Source organism: Daucus carota, chromosome 5 (assembly GCF_001625215.2).
Source record: "Daucus carota subsp. sativus chromosome 5, DH1 v3.0, whole genome shotgun sequence".
Classification (NCBI taxonomy): domain Eukaryota; kingdom Viridiplantae; phylum Streptophyta; class Magnoliopsida; order Apiales; family Apiaceae; genus Daucus; species Daucus carota.
Genome location: NC_030385.2, coordinates 16,184,316 through 16,204,264, shown reverse-complemented (window position 1 = coordinate 16,204,264; position 19,949 = coordinate 16,184,316). Strand labels below are relative to the sequence as shown.

The following is a 19,949-nucleotide window of genomic DNA, read 5'->3' as shown; positions in this document are numbered from 1 at the left end:
AGACATATAGGGTCTAAGCATAATTGGTGTCTGTTCTCCTTCTATCTTAATTGTGGATGTGAAACAGTATGGTGCACGTATAACGACAGTTAGCGTGTATCAGTCTCGTGTTATCTGATTACATATCGATAAGGCATAACTCTAAATGATGTATATGATGAAGTCAGAATCCCATGTTTTATTCTCATAAGTAATTCGATTTTAATTCTCTTAGTTATAACTCGGCTTTAATTAGTTAATTTAAATAAAACCCATCAAATTGTTAATTGTCCAAGCATTGAATAATAACCATACATTATTGCATAAGTACATATTCTTAAATACACCAGTCTCTGTTGGAACGAACTTAATTTTATTCTATATTACTTGTGACCACGTACGCTTGCGTGAATTTGTACGAACAAGTTTTTGGCGCCGCTGCTGGGAACTCGGTGTTATATTTAGTTTATGTGCTTGTCATCAGTGGTCGTTAAAGTTCACTGACTTGGATTCTTTTCTCACTTTTATTTCGTTTGTGTGTGTTTCAGGTACTTGAGTTACGTGTATGCGAACACGTTCTCAGGCCCGTAAAGAAGCATTGGCAAAAGCAGAAACGATAGTGAGTAATACTATGGATGAACAAGAAGCAGGTGTTGCTAAGGCTCTTAAGGCTTACTCTGAGCCGAAAATTAATGACATTCAGTCGAGCATTTTCAGGCCAGCACTTTCGAAATAAAACCGAGCACTATTCAGATGGTTCAGAACTCAGTGCAGTTTGGGGGTTCTCCGACAGAGGATCCTAATATGCATATCCGGGACTTCATTGAGATCTACGACACTTTCAAGTTCAATGGTGTGACTGAAGATGCCATCAAATTGAGGCTGTTCCCATTCTCTCTGAGGGATAAAGCTAAGGGATGGTTGCATTCTCTTCCTGCAGGATCTATTACAACATGGGAGGATCTGGCTCAGAAATTTCTTACCAAGTTCTTCCCTATGGCTAAAACTGCTGCAATCAGGAATGCGATCACTCAATTCTCTCAGCAATCTGGTGAAACTTTATGTGAAGCTTGGGAACGCTACAAAGAGATGCTTCGGAAGTGCCCACATCATGGGATGCCTGATTGGATGATTATTAATTGTTTCTATAATGGCTTGGGACCTCAATCGAGGCCGATGCTTGATGCAGCATCAGGTGGAGCTCTTTGGGCTAAGAGCTATGATGAGGCTTATGAGTTGATCGAAATGATGGCTGCGGATGAATATCATAATCCTACTCAGCGTCTTCATCAAGGCAAGGTAGCAGGAGTTCTTGATGTTGATGCTACTGCAGCCTTAACTGCTCAAATTAAATCTCTTACTTTGAAGATGGATTCCTTAGCTAACTTGGGAGTTCAACCACCACCTTCTGCTTGCGAGCTTTGTGCAGGTGCACATTCTTCTGACCAATGTGCCATATCTAGCGAGTCAGCTCAGTTTGTGAGCAATTTTCAGAGATCTCAGCAGCCAGCTCCGGCTACTTATCACCCGAATAATCGGAATCATCCGAATTTCAGCTGGAGCAACAATCAGAACTTCGTGCCACAACAGCAGCAACAGTTTCAGCAGCAAGGAGCTAGACCTTTCAACCCGTCTGGTTTTCAACAACAGTTTGCACCGAAGCAGCAATTCCATCCACCCGGATTCCAGCAACAAAATCATGGGGTGGCTGGACAGTCTTCCAACGAGAGATCTGAATGGGAAGAGATGAAATTAATGATTAAAAGCCAAGCGGTGTCAATCAAGACCTTGGAGAACCAGATTGGGCAGATTGCTAACGCGTTGATAAACAGACCACAAGGAAATCTTCCTAGTGATACCGAGGCCAATCCGGGAAAGAAAGAGGTGAAAGAACAGGTACAGGCAGTCATTTTAAGGTCCGGAAAGGTTACGAAGGATAAAGATTCAGCAACAGAGCATGATAAGGATGAGAGTGAACAACAGGATGAAACACCCGTACTCTCATCTAAGTCTGATGGTGGAAAAACTGTTGTTGACACTGACAAGAAAGAAATCAACGAAGAAGCAAGTAAGGAATCGGTTGAGAAATCTAGGCCGAAGTCTGATACTGGGGTCAAGCAAGTGTATCCACCTCCACCATTTCCGAAAAGACTTCAGAAGCATAAGCTCGACAAACAATTCGCTAAATTTCAAGAGGTTTTCAAGAAACTTCAAATCAACATACCTTTTGCGGAGGCTCTAGAACAAATGCCGAGTTATGCTAAATTCATGAAAGGTATCCTATCTCAGAAACTCAAACTTGACACTACTAGAAAAAGTGGATATAACATCGCGGCTTTAACATCGGTTGTAAAAACCACCGATGTTCAAAGCTTTTCTAACATCAAAAGTGAAAAAACCGATGTAAAAGAGTACTTTAGACATCGGTACTTAAAATAACCGATATCTTATATGCACTTTAAAAATGAAAAAACACGCGGTTTTTGTTCCCCCTATTATCAGACAACAAAACACTGCTTTTTGTACTTAACAAAAAAAAAGCCCAAATACTTCACGAACTCTCCCTCTCTTCAGACAGCCTCTCCCTCTCTCCCCGCTCTCGCGATTCTCTCGCCCAACAGCATCACCAACTCTCTCTCGCCGTCTCTCACTCTCACAACCTCACCACCTCAGCTCTCTGAACATCTCACCAACTCTCACATTTCACCTAGCTCTCTCATCATCTCTCGCCTTTCACTTCGCTGTCGAACTTGTAGATTCAAATTTGGAGCTTCAATTGAACACCTGGTTGTTACCCATCTTGGAGGAGCACAACTTGAAGACTCTTGCTGAAGAAATTAGGGTTTGCAGCTTCGTTCGTAACTCAGTTTGCATTTTGGAGTTTAGGGTTTTGAATCAAATTTGGGGATTTCATCTAAAACCTCATTTCTCAGTTGCTCTAAGGTATATATCCTCTTTTCTCACTTTTATTGTGGTGCAAATTGGGATTGTAGGTTATTATAATTTTTTTGGATTCGTATTACATTCAGTTTTTATTTATTTTTGATTTGAATTCGAATTTGTTGTATAACATAGTCTCATTGGTGTTACAAGTGTGATAATATTCTCTGTTATTTGCAAGCTTATACAGAGTTTATAAAGTTTATTGTGCTCTGTTATTGTTTTTGAGATTTGGGGATTTTATAAAGTTTAGTGTGCTCTGCTATTGTTTAGTGTGCTCTGTTACTGTTTTTGAGATTTGATAATTGCTATGTTTTATTAATGAACTGATGTTTAGTTATCTTTTAATTATGTAATATATGTGAATCTTATAATTAAGTAATATATGTGTAATAATCTATGTTACTATATATACTAATTATCTGTTATGTTACTTATGTATATGCTGTTATGTTTCTTATGTATATGCTGATGTTTGAAATGACAATTAGGTAGGTTGTACTTGGTCCATTGAATACATGGAACAACATATAGATAAAAACTGGATTTTGAAAGACAGGGATACATTGGATTATGAAATTAGGGTCGAAAAGTTTTTAATGTGTGCAGAGGAACATTGTGAAAACCCAAAGAGTATACCTTGCCCATGTGCACGTTGCGTGAATTTCAAAAAATTCTCTGTGAAAATAGTTAGGGGTCATATCTATGAAAATGGTTTTAGTCAAGGTTATGTTGAATGGATTTGGCATGGAGAGAATTCTTCTAGGACTAGCAGGCCATCTAGTAAATGACCCCAGTTCTGACCCCGAGTTCAAAGCTACATGTGAAACCTTAGGTGTTTGTGAAGCGGCATATAAGTCTGGGGATTACGATAATGATTCTGAGGATTTCAGGATGTTTGTGGCTGATGCTGAGAAACCATTATTCGAGGGCAGCGAATCGACCAAATTAGAAACAATTTTGAAATTACAAAATTGGAAATCTAGGTTTGGTATTAGTGATAGTGCCTTCACTGATCTGTTATCTTCAATTGGGTCATTTCTTCCTCAGGATCATGTATTGCCAGTCAATACATATGAGGCAAAAAAATCCTTATCTGATTTAGGGCTCGAGTACATCAAAATTCATTCTTGTCCGAATGATTGTGTGCTATATAGGGGTATAAATGCAGATGCCTCTAGATGCCCAAAATGTAAACTATCTCGTTGGAAGGTGGGGAAAGATGGTAAATGTAGGGTTAATATTCCTGCCAAAGTTATGTGGTATTTCCCGATAATTCCTAGATTTAAACGGATGTTTAAATCTCAGTCAGCTGCTGAGCAGATGACTTGGCATGCGAACCAACGAACAAAGGATGGCAAGATGCGTCATCCGGCAGATTCTCCTTCATGGAGAAATATCGATTATAGGTGGCCAGAATTCGGTACCGAAGCAAGAAACATTCGTTTGGATTTGGCGGCTGATGGTATAAACCCTCATAATAATGGCCTCACCAATAGGTATACTTGTTGGCCCGTAGTGTTAGTAACTTACAATTTACCTCCTTGGTTATGCATGAAGAGGAAATTTTTGATGTTAACAACTTTAGTTTCTGGTCCGCATGAGCCTGGTAACAACCTTGATGTATATTTACAACCAATGATTGAAGATTTGAAGAAGCTGTGGGAAGAAGGTGAACCAAATGTATATGACGCTGCCACCAAATCTTATTTTACATTAAAAGCAATTTTAATGTGGACGATAAACAACTTTCCTGCATACGGGAACTTGTCTGGGTGCGTCAACAAGGGTTATTTGGCTTGTCCTGTATGTGCTGATGATACTGTGGCTAAATATTTGCCTCATAGTAGGAAAATGTGCTACCAAGGTCATCGAAGGTATTTGGGTTTGTATCATCCTTATCGAAGGCAAAAGGCTGCTTTCAATGGAGAACAGGAGCTTGGGACAGCACGTCATCCGCTTTCTGGGGAAGAAGTGTTGGCTCAATAAGAACAAATTACGTTTTCTTTCGGAAAAGAATTGAAGAAGTTTAAAAAGGTGGAATGTCCATGGAAAAAGAAATCGATTTTTTTCGAGTTGGAATATTGGAAATTTCACCATGTTCGTCACTGTCTCGATGTTATGTACATTGAGAAAAATGTATGTGACAATCTGATTGGGACATTACTAAATATGCGATTTAAGTCAAAAGACAGCGTCGCGTCCCGTCTTGATATGATTGACATGGGTGTTAGGACTGATTTAGCTCCACAAGTTGGAGAAAAGAAAACTTACCTACCCCCATCTGCTTTTACCCTGTCCAAGGCAGAAAAGAAGAAAATGCTATCGTCTTTCTTGTTTATGAAACTTCCGTATGGACATGCAGCCAACATCAAAAACTGTGTATCCATGGCCGATTTGAAAATGTATGGGTTGAAGTCTCATGACTGCCATATTCTCCTCCAACAATTACTCCCGGTTGCAATTCGTGCGGTTCTTCCCAAAAATGTTCGGGTCACAATCATAAGATTGTGTTTCTTTTTCAACTCTCTGTGTAGCAAAGTTGTAGATATATCAAAATTAGATATATGAGAGACATTGTTATGGACAATGAAATGTCTTTCATGACCAAGGTGCATATTTATTTTAATAGCCTTGCCTGCAGGTTGATTTATTTAAAATGAAAATATATTATTAAACTTCTAATTAAAATTATATTATTTCTTTTCAGTGGGCAGTCAGGTCTCGAAACTGTTACACAGAGGACGAGCTGGATGAGGTCCGTATGGAGGCTCTCGAATTTATTGAGGACAAGATGTAGTTTGAATAATGGTAATTAATTAAACTGGTATATATAGGAGCTGTTTTGTGGATGTTGTCAACTCTAGCACTTTGTAGTTCTGGAATTGCTTTAACGTTGTTGGTTGGGGAGTTGGTATATATTTTGGATGCGTATGTGCTGCTGAATTTTACTTGTTGGTTGGGAAGTTAGTAATTGGCAATGAAAGTGAATTTCAGTACATTGGTTATATTTTTTGTGTCTGCAATTTTAGATTTATTGTTCTTCTGGTTAGTTTTGTTTGTTGTAGTATTGGCAAGATTGTGCTTTCAGTTTTGGCAAGAGTGTGCTTTTAGTTTTTGGCAAGAGTGTAGAAGCATGCATGCATGGTATAATTTTTGTTTCAAAAATGGATATGCAAATTACATAAGTAAGTTCACATATAACCGATGTCAAATGAGTTTATAGACATCACATTTTTCCTTGTATGTGATGTTGAAACGAACAAGTACATTACAATATCAAATTAAACCGATGTTTTTTAAACTAAAGGCATTATGTATATGTTACAAACCGATTTCAAAAAAATGTTTAATATTAAAAAAATTAAAAAATTCGATGTCTGAAAACTTTATTAAATCAGTTTTAATCTTTAAGACGATGTCTTATAAACCTTTAAAATCAAAGAGTTGTAACAAACCGATGTTAGAAAGTTCTTTTACATCATCTCTTAACTTGATGACGGTGTTCAAACTCTATTTTCTAGTACTAAAGATGCGATTTTACATCTATTTTTATATTAAAAACGGTGTTAAAGAGTACTTTTACATCGGTTAATATAAAAAAAAGCGAAATTGAATATACCATTTACATTGTCTCTTAAATAAGAAACGGTGTTAAAAAGTTCATTAAAATCGTCTAATATACAAAGGGCGGTGTTGAATATATGATTTACATCAGTCCTTAAACAAGAATCGATGTTAAAACGATCATTAACATCATCTACTATACAGAAGGCGGTGTTGAATAAATTATTTACATCAGTCCTTAAACAAGAATCGATGTTAAAAACCTCATTGACATCGATCCTATTTTCCGGATGATGTCTAATCTTGTTTTTACATCAATTTTTTTAAAAACAACGATGCATATGATTTATATTGCCCTGTGATGTATGTGTTGAAAGGGTTCCAAATCTCGTAATTAATCATTATTCATGTTGTAATCAAGCAATATATTGGTAATATTTCAGCAAAAGACATCAAATTTTTTGAGAAAACTGATGTCTAAACATGGTATTTACATCGGGTTAAGACTGATGTCTAAATACCATACATTTAACATCGCACGCGAAGACATCGGTCGGATTTTTAACAGACATCGGCGTTTGACCGGTGTCTAATGCATTATTTGTAGTAGTGTGAGGAATTGGAGACTGTGTCTTTGACCGAGGAGTGTAGTGAGGTGTTACAACAGAAATTGCCCCCGAAGCTGAAAGATCCGGGAAGCTTCACAATCCCGTGTACTATCGGGCAATTGTCATTCAACAGGTGTCTATGTGATTTGGGAGCCAGCATCAATCTGATGCCCTTGTCTATTTTCATGCAACTTGGTCTTCCGGAGCTGAAACCTACTAATATGTCTTTGCAACTGGCGGATCGTTCGATTACATACCCAAGGGGGATAGTTGAAGATGTGTTGGTAAAGGTGGATAAGCTAATCTTCCCTGTTGATTTTGTCATTCTCGACTTTGAGGAAGATAAGAAGATTCCCATCATCTTGGGAAGACCATTCCTTGCGACTGGGCGGACGTTGATTGATGTACAAAAGGGTGAACTCACAATGAGAGTTCAAGATCAAATGGTCACTTTCAACGTATTCAATGCCCTAAAACTTCCATCGGACGAGGAGGAATGCTTTAAAGTGGATGTGCTCGAAGCTGCCGCACATTCGGAAATTGACAACAGGCTGAAATCTGACATCTTGGAAAGGGTTTTATCAGGTGACTCTGAACTTGGAGATGAGGAGGAAGAAGAACATATTCAATATTTACACGCTTCTCTTTGGAGAAACCGGATGAATCCGCCAATTGAATCTCTTGGGTTGTCGGAGTTGAAAGATTCTCATGAACGGCTGAAACCATGTGTTACTGTATAATTCTCGTCTCAAATTATTTCCGGGGAAGTTGAAATCTCGATGGTCGGGTCCTTTCACAATAAAGACGGTGTTTCCACATGGTGCTATTGAAATTTATGAAACAACACCGGAGGAATCATTTAAAGTGAATGGACAAAGATTAAAGCCATATTTCGGGGGACTGGTGAATCGCGAGTGGGTAAGCACCATCCTCACTATTATATAATTCTTGGGACTTCACGTCAATCTAATGACGTTAAACAAGCGCTTCGTGGGAGGCAACCCACGCGCTTTTCAAGTTTTTACTTATGAAAAGAGAAAAAAAAATTAGAAAAATAGAAAAATTGAGAAAAAAAGAGGGAACAAAAATTCCTGGTGAAACGGGGTCTCCACCCCATCACTGGGGCGGCCGCCCCAAAACACCAGGAGAAAATGGCCAGAAAAAAAAATGAAGCAAAAATGCCACCTGTAGCCGCGGCGCGGCCGCGCCACGGGCGGGGCGCCCGCGCCATGGGCGGCGCGCCCGCCCCGTTCTCGCAGGTTTTAAAAAAAAACTGCTTACATAAAAAAAATTCTGCCATTTTTCTTGCAAACCCATATCACATTCTTCCTTCCCAGCCGAGTTCTAAACCCCTCAAACCCTAATTTCAGGCCCTTTTTAATTAAAAACACAAACTCCATCTCCTTTTTAATCCATTCTCTTCTATTTACATACAACGCACTCCCATATACACACAACTCCTAAATCTCTCAACCCTTCTACCAAGCTTCAAAACTTCAATTTCAATGGCACCCAAAAGAGCAAGGAGGGCCGATAGTAGTAGTGTGCAAGGTGGTTCTTCGGATACGTCGAGTATGGCATTCGGGGTCCCCAAATTCACAAGCCCGGAAGCTAATGCAGAATTCAACCGGCTTATGGGTAAGTCAATTGCGAAAGAGAGGGGGTTCTTACCTTCTCCTAATGATGGAGAGTTGGTGGAGATGATTCGAAGTAGGAGTTGGGAGTCCTTTTGTGAGGCACCGGAGGCAGTGCCGTTAAGCATTGTACGGGAGTTTTATGCCAATGCTGTGACGCCCTCCAAATCCAGGTCATAGACTTGGGGGTCACACCATAATATAAACCTGTAAACAATAATAAAATATGCATTGACCCTAAACATCCACGGATCGCTCCAGGTTATAGTATGAAACGAGCCACAACTTAACTTATATTACAATACGTCGAATCCCAATCAATACCTTACAACTTACAAACCTCAACGCAGTGCTTACACACAAAAGATACTCAAAAGTTCCTAATATCAGCAACTCCTAGCAAGGCTTCCCAACCCTTATCCTGATACCTTAGCTTGATGACTAGCCTGTGGGTCCTCGCTAACAGTAGTCTCTTTCTTCACTGGAAAAGAACATAAGAAATCGCAAGAGTGAGCTTACAAGCTCAGCAAGTAATATAAACAATAAACTGAAGTTCAACATTTATCAATAAGAATGAATCGGGATATCAAATCCCTTTTTAAGGCAGTGAGTAGAATTGGATATTCATATTTTTATTTAAAAACCAAGGTTAGGCCGCTGATCAGTCACGCACTAACCCCGAGCTAGGTCCATACCAAGCTCTATTACTGGATCCAAGGCACACATTGGCCTAATGACCACGAATCTGGTCTGACCACGAATCTGGTCCACATTTATAAAACTATCCAATTCTTTAACAACATAATAAAATCAACAACATCTCAATAATTCAGAATCAATACCGTTTGAACAAAAGCAATATTACCCAAAACAAAATCATAATCGTCAAATCAGAATCATTATAACGAGGGTTGCAATACTTATCAAGATTAAAAGACAATTCAGAATTAGGTTCAAGTATCATCACAATATGTTTGAAGAATGGCTTGAAGTTGAAAGAAAGATCAAGTGTATGGTGAAAATAATCTGGTGTTTGTAGAAGAAGCAATGCAAGTGAGAGTGGCTTGGGATTTCAAGTATGTTTACCTTATAGGAATTTCAAGTGTTAGGGTGTATATGTGTGAACATTCTTTAAAGATTCAATTTAGGTGTTTTGGTATCACATTGTATAACTTGGTGAAGTGTTGTAGCATATAGGCGAGTACTGTTTGGTTATTCAAGGATGAAAGAATATCAAAGTAAATGATTTGTGTTTCCAAGTCTCAAAGAAATGGGTACAAGTTCAATTGAACTCCAACTCAAGGTTCAGCTTGTAATTCAGGTGTTGAAAGGATTGAATAAGGTTTATCAATAATCAGGATCGATAGCACAATATATCAACAGGTGTACTTTCAAACTTATCCAGAACAACAATATCAATGCAGAAGAGTAACTCAAGGAGTACACAGAAGTATAAGTTGAGAATAGAACACTTGCCTTATTCTGAAGCTTTACTTCTCTCTATAGCTTTCACTAAACAGAATCACTCCAACACTACTTGCTTCCCTTTTCTAAGCCTGTCCTTCTCTGATAATCATAATATTCATCTATCAATATTCATTCTCATATCATCATATTTATTTCATAATCGAAACAAGTTTCTATCTACCCTTCGTTTCACTTAAATCCGATTTACGGTTCAAAAGATACGAATAAAACAGTCATACAATGTTCACATAAGCATTTCACATATCAATCAAGTAACACATAGCACATAACACATAAGAGAATCAATGAAATAGCTTTTCAGAAAAGGTTTGGGGTTAAAATGATTTTTCTGGTATTTATTGTGAATTTTTAAACATTTTTCGGAATAAAAATGGGTAAAAGAATCAATTTATAACTGAATAAACAAGTTCGAATACTCGAAACAAGGTTCGAAATCACTTGAAATGAATTAACGAACCTTCAACATATTTTTGAATAATTTTCCAAAGCTTGAATCTATTTTTCTGGATTTTTAAAACAATTAAAACAATTAAATCTAATTAATAAATCAATTAAAATCAATTAATAAATAATTAAAACAATTAATCAATTAATATTTGAATTAATTGACTAATTACAATAATTAATTACTAATTAAAATTAATTAACAAATTAAATTAGATTTATTTTTGAATAAAGAAATAATTAAAAACTATTTTTAAAAATACTTAAATGATTTTCGGGATAAAAGAAATTAAAATAAATCAGATTTGAAAGTTTTGAAACTTCAAGGTTTAAACTGCAAGTTTTCGAAACTTCAGGGTTTGAAACGCAACTTTCGAAACTTGAGGGACTAAATTGAAAAATCAGAAAGTTCAGTACTACAATTTCACCACCTCCAAAAGTCCAGGGGGCAAACTGCAATTTTGCAGCCGCCGCCCTTGGCTTCGCCGGAGGTGGCGTTTCCGGCAGCCAGAGGTGCCCAGGAGGTGCAGATCACCTCCCCTGGCAACCCTGAGTCTGTTCCAAGCATCAAAACGCCCGTGTAAGCCCTGAATCGACCGGAACAGCTCGAAGAACAGTCGCCGCCGGCGACTTACGTTCTCGGCTCCGACGACCGCGTTCCAGAGCTCCAACACTCAATTGCTATGCATCAATCGACTCCAAATCACACGTTCTACTTATTGGTGTGCTTGGTTTTTTGCCAAGAATCAATAACAAAGAAACGCCCAAATTCAATTGCAAACATTCATACGGGTTATAAACCCTAGTTTCTTAATTCGAACAATTAAACCCAATTTTGAACATGTTATTGAGCTCCAAATCATGCATATGATATACCAAAATGATCATGAGAAGATTATCTTCAACATGGAAGCATAAAATCACATAAATCATATCAAAATCAAAAAGCGCTAATTTAACCCTAATTAATACGAATTTTCAAACTCAAATTACTCCCTAACGGTGAATCTATACCTGTTTTTGAGACTTGATATGGATTCTACGCGTCGATATCTTCGATTGGACTACTTGTATGCTTGATTCTGAGTCCGATAACGCCTTCAAAACTTCGATTGAACTCCAAGAACGCGAAGAACGAATAACTAGTTTCTCTCGATTCTCGTGTATTGAAATGATAATTTTGAAAATTAAAATACTAATTAGTCTATTTATAATTACGAATAACTGGCCCCCATTTGGATCATATCGGATATAAAAATACACTTCTTAATCATTAAGTATTAATAAAACTGATCCATTTGGGACCGACTTTAAAGATAAATATCAAATACACACATTTCGAGAAACTTATGGGGCTCCGAGCTTTGTCTGGCACGAAGTACGAAAATATAATACTTAAGTCAAAATAATTTGGGGTCAAAATATTTTTAAAAATATAATAAAATATTCGTAAAATCGTTCTGAAATTCTTTCACGTAAATCCGTACACCAGATGAGAAAAGTTAAAACACGAAAGTGGTTCAAAATGTCTCAAATAATAAACCAGCGAAATTTTCCCGGGAGCCCCCCGGGGTTTATTTATCGAGTAAACGGTTTTTAAATTAATTAATCATAAGATTTATAATATACTGAATTAATCCTTAAATCAAATATCAAATCATATAATAATCCATAATTTATCAGGTAAGTGTCTAAATTCTCCATATTTTGATCTGATCATATAAAAAATATAATCTCACAAATCATAGCATGCAAAGACAGTCATTTAACAAGTCATTTAGCATATAATTTACAAATAATTCACACAACATTCACAAAATATTTACATACTGACATAAATAAATACATGTCGAAATCCCGGATATTACAAATGCTAAGGCTGAGCAGAACGGGTTCGGTGGTTCGGGGTATGACCGTGGACTATACATTGGATGCAATCCGCCGGGTTGTTGGGGGTAAAGCTAGGCAACCACATGAGGATGATTGGGTGTTGAAGAAGAGGGAGACTATAGATTTGGGGGACATTGTTCATGAGTTGTGTGTGCCGAATACTCAGTGGAAGCGCAATCCTTCTACTAATGAGCGACTTTCTTTTGCTGCTTCTACCATGAACAGGTATGCCCGAGCATGGCACCTGTTTATTTGTGCTAATATCATGCCTTCTACACACACACATGAGGTCACGGTCGACAGGGCTATTGTGCTGTATGGGATTTTGAGGGGTCGATATGTGGATATTGCCTATTTGATTCATCAGAACATTCTGCGATTTCTGAGAGGTAGCACTACTGGGGCCATTCCTCATGCCACGATAGTTACCAAGTTGTGTGCTGCAGTAGGTGTTCGTTGGGTAGCTGAGGAGCAGTTGCAGATGCCAAGCGCTGCCATTGATCACATGGCTATTGCACGATTACCTGAGTGGGATGGTGGCATACCCCATGCTGGGGGTTTGGGTTATATTATTGATGCTGCAGCAGGGGGACGTCCCCGGTCGCCTCCTCGAGATCCACCAGCTGTCGCCGGATCTTCTCGTCAGACAGGAGGGCCTTCGGGGTTTAGTGATTCCTAGTACCGCAGGCTTACCAGGCGTATGGACACGATGCATGATATACAGCGTCGCTTCGCTCAGGACTTGACACAAGCCTTAGGGACTGCATTCCGTGCCACCAGTGTCGACATTGTGTGGCCTGTGTTTGGAGCCGACATTCCTTATCCTCCCCCAGACTCTTCATCTTATTCGGGTGACGAGAGTGCTGGGTCTGACGCCTTCTAGGTACATTCGATCCTTTTTATCACCTTCAATGAGGACATTGAATATTTTAAGTTTGGGGGTGGTAATCTAAGGACTAGTAGTAGTATGTGTTTATATAGGGTGCATGTGCATATAGTTTAGCATATTATCTCATATCGTGTGCATATTAATTAGTTTTTTTTATTATATATGTTCTGTTTAGTTCTGTTTAGTATGTGTAGTAGTTCATATAGTTGCATGTGCATGAATCATGAGTTGTGTCCAAGTTGATTCCTATGATGAGTTTATGTGCATAATTTTTTGGCTAGTAGTCTTGATCGCATGTGATGCCTTGTTACATGAAAGCTACTTGTGTGAAAATTGTATTGCACTTATGCTCTAGAGATAAGATTTAAACTAACTTATTTCTTGAGTCCTCGCGTTGAGTCGGGTGTAGAATTTGGATTATTCCCTTTTTGAACTTAGAGTTTGTAAATCTTAAGTCTGGGGGAGTTAAGGGATGAATATGCCTTTCCAAAAAAAATAAAAAGAAAAAAAATAGAAAAAAAAGAAACAAAAACAAAAAGAATAAAAGAATCAGGTACTCCTTTGAGATCATTGGTTAATATGCAATGTCATGTGAAAGGGACGACCCATGTACTTGTGCTGGTATTAAGTGCAAATGTATAAGAATAAGCAAATTCTTGGTGACTTTTCACAACCCTTGATTACTGGAGATATACTTGATTTAAAAGAAAAAAAAAAGTAATAAGCGAAGTCGAGAGGCGGTCGTGACTCACTTACCCTGCGACGCGTCCCAACCTTAGACTTAGCAAGGAAAAAAAAAGAAAATTTTTTTTTAAGGAAAAATAGGAGAGGCATAGGATTTCTTTAGTGACCCTGAATTGTAGTTTACTCTTTAGTAAAAAAAAGTGTTTAATCCTTATTCTTACAAACAGCTCGTATTGAGGACTCTGTTGAAGTTTGATAGTCTTTGTCTTGTTTCACTAGAGAGCATGCTAGCACACACGAGGCACTTCGCACTTGTAGTGGAAGAGAACATGGCTAATATGTGAAAAAGATGAATGCCGAGAATGTTGCATATTCTAAGGATTTTATGTTAACAAGGAATACAATTCATGATTCGATAGATTAGGCATATAGTTGCATTCATGCATTGCATTAGTAGTTTGTGTGTGTGTGCCTTTGCTTGAGGACAAGCATCGGTTTAAGTTTGGGGGTGTGATAAGTGGATTTTATATCCACTTGGAATACCTTCGTTTCGACTTAAAGTGATGATTTGGCCTCAAGTATGTGGTGTTTTTGATGTGTTTTCTTTGTGTGTTATGTAGGTGGCTTAGAAGGAGGATAAAGTGTGTTTTCGGAGCTAAAGGATGGAAGAAACGGTGTAGGAATCGGGCGAACGAGGAGGGAGAGAAAGGGAAAACAATGTCAGAAAATGTCGGGCCTGCCCATATGGGGTCTAGACCCTGCTGACGGGGTCTCCACCCTACTGATGGAGTCTAGACCCCATTCTTTCGGAAATTTAAGCCCAAATTGCATATTTGTGATCCGTTTGAAGGCCCGATTGCTGTGATATATAAAGAAAAGCCCAAGGGAGAAGTCAAGTACCCTAGAAACATTCGAAGGAGCACGTGACGGCTACGGAGAAGATCTAGATTCATTGTTTTCACTTTTGTAATTCTTCGAAGTAGGCGTAGCTTTGGATGCTCGTTGAGATTTGTTTCGCTACTCTTGTTTTATTACTTTGATATTGTTTAGACTTAATTATACGATGTTTACTCTTATTCCCATGATGACGAGAAGTTCGATTATGAACTAATCATTATCGTGGGATTTTAGCGGATTTATATATGGATTTTAGTAGTTGAATTGCCTTAATTAATTGTGTAATGGTTTGATTTTCTCGTATTGGTTGTGCTTATTCGTCTTGGATGCGTAGCTAACATCTTAGATTGTTTGTTAATCTTTGTTGAAGCGACAGTGGATATAATGATTTAGAACTTGCCATGCGAGCATAGGTTTCGTGTTCGATAACATGACTTGTGATGTGATTTTACCCATCTTGCATCGCCCTATGTAATCTTGATAGATAACTTGCTCTTCAACCGTTATGTTTTCAAATTCTATAGACATATAGGGTCTAAGCATAATTGGTGTCTGTTCTCCTTCTATCTTAAATGTGGATGTGAAACAGTATGCTGCACGTATAACGACAGTTAGCGTGTATCAGGCTCGTGTTATCTGATTAGTTGTCAACCATTACATATCGATAAGGCATAACTCTGAATGAAGTTATGATGAAGTTAGAATCCCAAGTTTTATTCTCATAAGTAATTCGATTTTAATTCTCTTAGTTATAATTCGGCTTTAATTAGTTAATTTAGATAAAACCCATCAAATTGTTAATTGTCCAAGCATTGAATAATAACCATACATTGTTGCATAAGTACATATTCTTAAATACACCAGTCTCGGTGGGAACAAACTTAATTTTATTCTATATTACTTGTGATCACGTACGCTTGCGTGAATTTGTGCGAACATGTAGGGCCCGTATGCCCTACTCCCTCGAGCCTGAACCCTAATTAAGGCGAGGCTGAAGGGCCGAAGGCCCTGAAGCCGAGACGTAGGCGGAATAAATAAACTTACAATCGTTAACATTTTTGGGGTTTATGGTTTGAGTTTTAGAATAATTAATTCATACGGTATACTGTTAGGATTGAATTATTTTTATTATTTTAATAAAATATTATTACAATTGTTAATATTTATTTCGGTTTTTTTTGGTTTTAAGAAAGATAAGTTTTTAAACCTAAATAAAATCATACATGGTTTATTAAATTAGTTGTATTATTGGGTTTATTTTTTCTTTGTTTGAATTTTTATAATTTAAACGGTTGTTGGATGAAAATTAAAATCATAATTTTGCTTCTGTTACGGAATCATGATTACTTGAATCAGAATTCATACTACTACAAAATAATATAGGTACGTATTGATCACATTTGTATCGAAAATAACAAGATAAATTTAAAATATCTATGTAATCCCACTAGTAGCTTGTTAAGCAATAATGTGCCGCCTCCTTTAATATACTACTCCTTTAAAGTAACAAGATAAATTAAATGTCTCTTCAGTTCTTTAATATACTACTCTATAAAATCCATGCATGTAACACTAATGTAACACTTATATCAGAAACCCTTTCTTCTTTAAAACCATTCATCTTCTTCTTCTAAATGTAAAATCCTAACAGATTTGTTATTTTGATTCTACAAAAGAATCATCTTTGATGAGTAAAGTTAATATGTTTAAATTCAATTTACTTATGATGCTAAAAGTGAATTACTGACAGATGTGAAACACTCTCAGGATCCAAAATACTGATCATGTTAATTTAATTCTACAAGAGAATCATGTTTCTTGAATATACTGAATATAATGCTACGCTGTAGAATCATAATTTACGGTTGATATACATTATAACTTCAAGAAATGATTCTTGTTTAGAATTAAACTGGTCGATTTTATAATAGATTTTTTTTTAATTTGCAAGGAAATTTTATAAGGAATTTGGAAGGAACTATTAATGAGCTCCTGATTTGCTCATCAGGAGCTGATAGATATACTATCAGGAGCTGATATACTACCAATCTTCTCATGATGCTAAAATGCTAATCCATGTATCAAAAATATGCTAAATTTGCAAGAAAATTCTAAATGAAATTTGAAAGAAATTTTGGTCCTTATATTTACAAGAAAATTTGCTTTTACAGACTGTTACATATTTGATGATGTCACAGGTATCTAACTTGTTTAGTGTGCAGAATCGAATATCAGAGTTTAACTGCAAATCAGAGTTTGATGACTGCCAGCTGGATCAGAGTTTAACGTTGATCAGAGTTTGCAGGCGGCTGATCTCTAGGAGAAGATCTGGATAAACAAGGAAGGCGAATATCAAGGAGATTATGCAAATCAGAACAGAAAAAGGATAGCTACTGATTAGATTATTTTAGGAAGCAGATAATTGTAAATCAATCAGTAGATATCGTGAAACTGTGTATATAAACACAGCTTAGGATTTACTCTAGATGAGTTAAGCATTGAATATTATTCGTGTAACCTAGCAGCTCTTAGTGATAAAATATAAATCACTAAGAGATTATTTGTAAGCTACTGTGATTTGTGAATAAGAGATTAGTTCGATTGTTCTCTTATACAAGTGTTCAGTTATTGATTGTGATCACTATATTCATTGATATAGTGAATAAATTCGGCCTAACAAGTGGTATCAGAGTGAGGTTGTTAATATACTTACACTAAGATCTTAATCACACAATCATGTCTGAGAAATCACAAACCAGTAGATATGAGTCTCTTAGGGTTCCGATCCTCAGGGCATCTGAATACTCTGTCTGGAGAGTTAGAATGATCATGTGTCTGGAATCTACTGATCCAGAATATCTGGATAGGATTTATGATGGTCCACACATGCCAACAAAGCTTTCTGTTGCAGTGGGAGATGAACCCCAGAAGATGATTCCCAAGGAAAAGAAGGACTATACTCCATAGGATATCTCATCAATCAGTAAGGATGCAAAGGTGAAGCACTTGTTGCATAGTGCTCTGGACAATGCCATGTCCAACAGGGTAATTGGATACAAGACTGCAAAGGAGATATGGGATGCTTTGGAAATCAGATGTCAAGGAACTAAAGCCATCAAGAAGAACAGGAGAATCATACTTACTCAAGAGTATGAACACTTTGATTCCAAAGCTGTTGAATCATTGGCAGATATATATGACAGATTTGTGAAACTCCTGAATGATTTGTCTCTGGTGGATAAAGAATATGACTTAGAGGACTCAAATCTCAAATTCCTACTAGCTCTTCCTGAAAAGTGGGATTTGAAGGTGACCACCATAAGAGATAATCATAATCTGGAAGAGATGACTCTTGATGATATCTTTGGAAGACTGAAAACCTATGAACTTGAGATGGAACAAAGAAGCAAACGACATGGAGGCAAGTCGAAGCCAGTTGCTCTAAAAGTTCAAGAGGAAGCTGCTAAGAACAAAGGAAAAGCACATGTCACAAAGTCTGATACTGAGTCATTAAACTTTGATAATGATTCAAACTCTGATATTTCCTCAGACTCTGAGGATAGTGATGGTGAGATGATGCAGCTAGCAGCATTGATGGTTAAGAGTTTCAAAAAGATAGCTTACAAGAAGTTCAACAAAGGAAGGAGTTTCTCAAGAAAAGACAGAAACTCTGATAGAACCTCTGATAAGAGAAACTTCAGGAAGAATGAAGGCAAAGAAGAAAAATCTGGAAAAGTTGATAAGTCCAAATATACCTGCTTTAACTGTGGTGAAAAGGGTCATTTTGCAAATGAGTGCAAGAAACCTAAGAAAGAAAAAGAACAAGCCTTCTTCACCAAGAAAGAAAGCTGGGCAGACTCATCAGAATCAGAGGAAGAAGTCAACTATGCATTGATGGCAAACACTGATAACAGCTCTGAAGCTGTTGAGACTAAGGTACCTCAATCCACTCTTGCCTTTGATACTGAAGATATAACTGAGTTAAGACTGTTCCTTAAGACTTTGCATGTTAGTTATAGAGATCAGACTTTAGAAAATGATAGATTAAAATCTGAGATCCTAGATGTTAAGAAAAGGAATGATTATCTTGAGAAAGAATTAGTTCAGATGTTGGAAGTTCAGAAAGAAAGAGATGATTCTATCTTCATTAAAGATGAGTTATTAAAGAAAAATGCTTCTCTTGAATCAGAACTTGCTAAGGAAAGAGAACTAATCAAAACATGGACTAACTCAAGAAAAATCACTCAGAATATCTTAGAAAGTGGAAACTGGAAGAAAGGTCTAGGATACACTGATAAACCTGAAGCTGAGTCTGTTAAGCAAGGATCTATTAAATCTGAAACACCTAAGGTTGCATCAGTCAGATTTGTTGCTGAATCAAAGACCCATGACAAATCCAAAACTGATAAGCCTAAACAGGTTAATATAGGCTTAATGACTCAGAAACAGCTTAAGCAAAAGGTCAAAGAGGTAAAACAAGAATACAGGATTAAGGAACCTAGGAAGAACAGAAATGGGAAGGTAGGAATAAACAAAAGCAATAACTACATGCCTATTCCCAATGCTCCTAGGAAAACTTGCCATAATTGTGGAAATTCTAACCATCTTGCTTCTTTTTGCAGGAAGAATAAGGATATAAGCAACTTGTCTGCTAAATCAGAAGTTAGAAATAAGAATGTTAGATATAGACCTGATAATCCTTGTTTTCATTGTGGCAGTCTGTGGCATTCTATTTATACATGTAAAGAATACCACAGTTTATATTATGATTATTATTAGTTGAAACCCTCTTTGAAGAAAAAGATTGATTCTCCTGTTTTAAACTCTGATAAAAAGTCTGTTAGCATAAACTCTGATTTAAACTCTGATAAATCTTCCGCTGCCAGTGTTAACAAACTTAACAAGAACAAAGGATCCAAGCAAGTCTGG

General features: G+C 37.1%; 2 protein-coding genes and 1 non-coding gene across 3 annotated transcripts; 2 read left to right on the top strand and 1 right to left on the bottom strand.

Moving 5' to 3' along the window:
• Nucleotides 1-732: 732 nt before the first annotated feature.
• Nucleotides 733-2,418, top strand: LOC135152765 (uncharacterized). The gene is made up of 3 exons (XM_064093858.1): nucleotides 733-899; nucleotides 999-1,577; nucleotides 1,812-2,418. Exons 1-3 carry the CDS (start codon nucleotides 733-735, stop codon nucleotides 2,416-2,418), a joined length of 1,353 nt encoding a protein of 450 aa, XP_063949928.1.
• On the bottom strand, nucleotides 991-1,097 carry LOC135146921 (small nucleolar RNA R71). The gene has a single exon (XR_010284014.1). It is a non-coding gene; the product is annotated as a small nucleolar RNA R71 (small nucleolar RNA).
• A 15,635-nt stretch (nucleotides 2,419-18,053) lies between the features above and the next one.
• Nucleotides 18,054-19,651, top strand: LOC135152764 (uncharacterized). The gene is made up of 2 exons (XM_064093857.1): nucleotides 18,054-19,541; nucleotides 19,643-19,651. The coding sequence occupies exons 1-2, from the start codon at nucleotides 18,054-18,056 to the stop codon at nucleotides 19,649-19,651; spliced, it is 1,497 nt and encodes a 498-aa protein (XP_063949927.1).
• The last annotated feature ends 298 nt before the right edge of the window (nucleotides 19,652-19,949 follow it).

What these genes read in the sequence shown, in the direction of transcription:
- LOC135152765 (XM_064093858.1), top strand. Translation starts at nt 733, where the DNA reads ATGGTTCAGAACTCAGTGCAGTTTGGGGGTTCTCCGACAGAGGATCCT. An exon ending in AGGGATAAAGCTAAGGGATG is followed by an intron (nt 900 to 998) that starts GTTGCATTCTCT and finishes TGCTGCAATCAG; the next exon opens with GAATGCGATCACTCAATTCT. An exon ending in GTGCCACAACAGCAGCAACA is followed by an intron (nt 1,578 to 1,811) that starts GTTTCAGCAGCA and finishes GTTGATAAACAG; the next exon opens with ACCACAAGGAAATCTTCCTA.
- LOC135152764 (XM_064093857.1), top strand. Translation starts at nt 18,054, where the DNA reads ATGTCCAACAGGGTAATTGGATACAAGACTGCAAAGGAGATATGGGAT.